This window comes from Aplysia californica, unplaced genomic scaffold (genome assembly GCF_000002075.1).
Source record: "Aplysia californica isolate F4 #8 unplaced genomic scaffold, AplCal3.0 scaffold00072, whole genome shotgun sequence".
NCBI lineage: Eukaryota > Metazoa > Mollusca > Gastropoda > Aplysiida > Aplysiidae > Aplysia > Aplysia californica.
In genome coordinates this window covers 1,417,902-1,421,382 of record NW_004797342.1, presented here as the reverse complement: position 1 = coordinate 1,421,382, position 3,481 = coordinate 1,417,902, and the positions used below count along the sequence as shown (strand labels likewise).

General features: G+C 48.7%; 1 protein-coding gene across 1 annotated transcript; it reads left to right on the top strand.

The window, feature by feature from the left end:
* Positions 1-1,750: 1,750 nt before the first annotated feature.
* Positions 1,751-2,563, top strand: LOC106011217 (uncharacterized protein K02A2.6-like). The gene has a single exon (XM_013080033.1). The coding sequence runs from the start codon at positions 1,751-1,753 to the stop codon at positions 2,561-2,563; it is 813 nt and encodes a 270-aa protein (XP_012935487.1).
* Positions 2,564-3,481: the final 918 nt, after the last annotated feature.

The following is a 3,481-nucleotide window of genomic DNA, read 5'->3' as shown; positions in this document are numbered from 1 at the left end:
CAGCATAACAATCGCAACTTTGCGTTCCGTGTGTTCGTCCTTGACGACGACACCGACTGTCTTCTCAGTCGCGACGCCGCAGTTCGTCTGGGACTGATTTCTCGAGACAGAATAGACTCTGCCAACCTCGTGTTCGGCGATGTGGGACCTAAACCTATAAGCTGCGAGCCAGTGAAAATCATCTTGAAAGAAGATGCGCAGCCGTACTCTGTGAACGTCGCACGTCGGATTCCCATTCCACTCATGGACGAAGTCAAGGCTGAACTAGACCTCATGGAGGCCGCAGGTGTCATTGAGAAGATCAGCGCTCCAACTGACTGGTGCGCGCCGATCGGCCCGGTCATGAAAAGGTCTGGTAGCGTTAGAATCTGCACAGATCTGAAAAAGCTCAACCTGTCGGTGAAGCGTGAACGATTCATGCCGCCCACCATAGACGACATATTGTACAAACTCAGCGGATCAAACAAGTTCAGCAAGCTTGATGCAACTTCATCCTTTTGGCAGTTGGCACTGGACAAGGACTCCGCGAAGCTGACCACTTTCATTACCCCGTTCGGTCGGCACTTCTACAGACGTCTCTGCTTTGGAATCATCTCTGCGCCTGAGATATTTCAGAGCACGATGCAAGACATTCTAGCGGGCATAGACGGTGTAGAGTGCTTTATGGACGACATCCTCCTGCACACGGATGGTCAGGAGAAACATGATAAGCTGAAGAAGAAAGTCTTCCAGCGACTAAAGGAGCGTGGGGTCAGGTTGAACAAATCCAAGTGCAAGTTTGACAAGGATGAAATCGATTTTCTTGGCCACATCATCAGCGGGAAGGGTGTAAGGCCAGATCCATCCAAGGTCAGCGCCATCACTGAGATGCCCGAGCCAGAGAACATGACAGACTTACGACGAGTGCTCGGCATGGTGAACTATTTGGGCAGGTTTGTGCCAAATCTGTCAACAGTCATGAAGCCGCTCACCGATCTTCTGAATCACGATGCTGAGTGGGCCTGGACTCCAGCGCAGTCATCTGCCTTCACTGATGTCAAGAAGTTACTGTCGTCAGCTCCAACACTCGCCTTCTTCGATATGAGGAAGCCTGTCACTGTAAGCGCCGATGCAAGTAGCTACGGACTGGGGGGGAGTTCTCCTCCAGGAAGACAGGGGTGATCTTCAGCCAGTGGCCTACTGTTCCAGAACTTTATCTAGGGCGGAGAAGAACTACGCTCAGATTGAAAAGGAACTGTTGGCGGCCACCTGGGCGTGCGAAAAGTTCGATCGCTACCTCATCGGTCTGCCGTCATTCACACTGCTCACCGACCACAAGCCCATTGTTCCCCTGATCAACTCTAATGAACTGAATGATGCACCTGTCCGCTGCCAACGAATGCTGATGAGGATGATGTGCTACAGCGGGAAGGCAGTATACACCCAAGGGAAAAACATGACTGTCGCAGACTCCTTGTCCCGAAGTCCAGTAATGAGCACCGAGCCTGAAGAATTTGGTGAAGAAATCGAGGCTCATGTCGCTACAATCCAGATGTCATGGGATGCCACGGATAGCAAACTTGACGAAATCAGAAACAAGTCTCAACAGGATCCAGCGATCAGTGCTGCGATACAGTACACCAGAAGCGGTTGGCCGAAATTCCTACAAAACGTCAAGTCCGAAGCTCGCGACCTCTACGCAGTTTCCGGTGAACTGAGCGAAGTCCATTGACTACTCGTCAGAGGTAACCGCATCGTAATCCCCAAGGCAATGCGAGGAGAAATGCTCAGCAGGATCCACGAAGGTCACCTTGGAGTGTCGAAGTGTCGAGAACGGGCCAAATCTTCCATTTGGTGGCCTGGTCTCAGCTCCGAGATACGGGAAGTCGTTTCAAGATGCGACCATTGCCAGCGGAAACGTCCAGCACAACCAAGCGAACCTCTAAACCCGACAGCTCTACCTGAGCGGCCGTTCCAGATGGTTGTTGGTGCTGACCTCTGCAACTACAAGGGACATAACTACCTGGTACTCGTGGACTACTTTTCACGGTACTTGGAGGTGGCCTACATGCCAGACACCACCTCAGAGACTGTTGTGTACAAACTGAAAAACATATTCGCTCGGTTTGGCATTCCAGAACTACTGGTCGCTGACAACGGTCCCCAGTTTGTGTCAGACCGTTTCCACAAGTTCGCCAAGGGCTGGGGATTTAAACACACCGCCAGCAGTCCTCATTTTCCCCAGAGCAACGGCGGGTCGGAGAGAGCAGTCGAGGAAGCGAAGAAAGCCCTGAGTCAGGACGACCCATTTCTCGCACTCCCGATCTACAGGTCTACACCGGTGTCACCGACGGGGGCGAGCCCAGCGGAACTTGCTCTTGGGCGACGCCTGAGGACGACCCTGCCAACTCTACCGTCAAACCTGAACCAGCAGGTCTACGACAGGGCAGAGATTGCAGCCAGAGACGCTGAGTCGAAGCGTAAGTACAAACAAGCTTTTGACAGACGTCACGGAGCCCAGAACCTCCCGGAGCTGAATCCTGGTCAGCTCGTCCTGCCAGTTTTAAGACTCAATCCACCCTAATATTATGATACTTGCTTTCTCGCTGATACAATCTGCTCGTTCATTTTGATAATTTTACAGCATTTCTGAAACGTGTCTACACAAATTATACTAGTAAGCTATAATTATAGTGTATTTGATTAGGTCTACCAATTCTATCTTCAGGACACGTCCATGTGATCGCGTGAATTGCCCCTTCTTAGGTAACTCGTGGTGGTAAAAGAAGAAAGTTCAGATATATATTATAATAATTTAATTTGCATTACGGCTATTATGTAACCCCGAACATAGCTTTACCAACGGTGAAATCTTATTCTTTAAACCAAGCGAGGAAAAGAAACGAAGGACGTTTACCGAGTTCCAGTTGGGATATAAAAAACACCAAACTTTTTATGTATAACAGCTAGTTTGTAAGTTTGTATATGTCTTATTTTTATTTGTAGTAACCAGTACACAGTCATTACTGTCAATAATGCGTCACAACCGACCATTGACTACGCCCATAAACGTTCACGAGGGTAAAGGAGAACGACAAACCGTACCATTCGTCGTTTTCGCTTACATCGCAAGGCTCACCTGTGGGCGCGCAGTGTAAGGGAGAATGACGAATGTCGAATAACTTTGCTACCTTTTAACCTAAAACATTCAAACTTTAGAAACTGCTTTATGAACACCTCAATCAGATATCTGGTGAATTACAGCTTAAAAGGGTGAAAAATAAAAGAGTTATAAAGTGAAAACAGTTTTTGCCTCTCCTGAAAAATTTGCCTCGCTGCCTGCGAAGGACCATTCGTCGTTTTCCCTTACGACGGCAGATTTAAAACAAGGGTCTGCTTTAGGGTGGTGGGCAGCTACAATGTCTAATAAGCAACTTTTACAGAACAGAGCAGACCTATAGGCCCTCTTACTATCACATAATATAGCAATCTATCACTATTA

Coding starts and splice junctions, on each gene's coding strand:
- LOC106011217 (XM_013080033.1), top strand. CDS start 1,751: ATGCGAGGAGAAATGCTCAGCAGGATCCACGAAGGTCACCTTGGAGTG.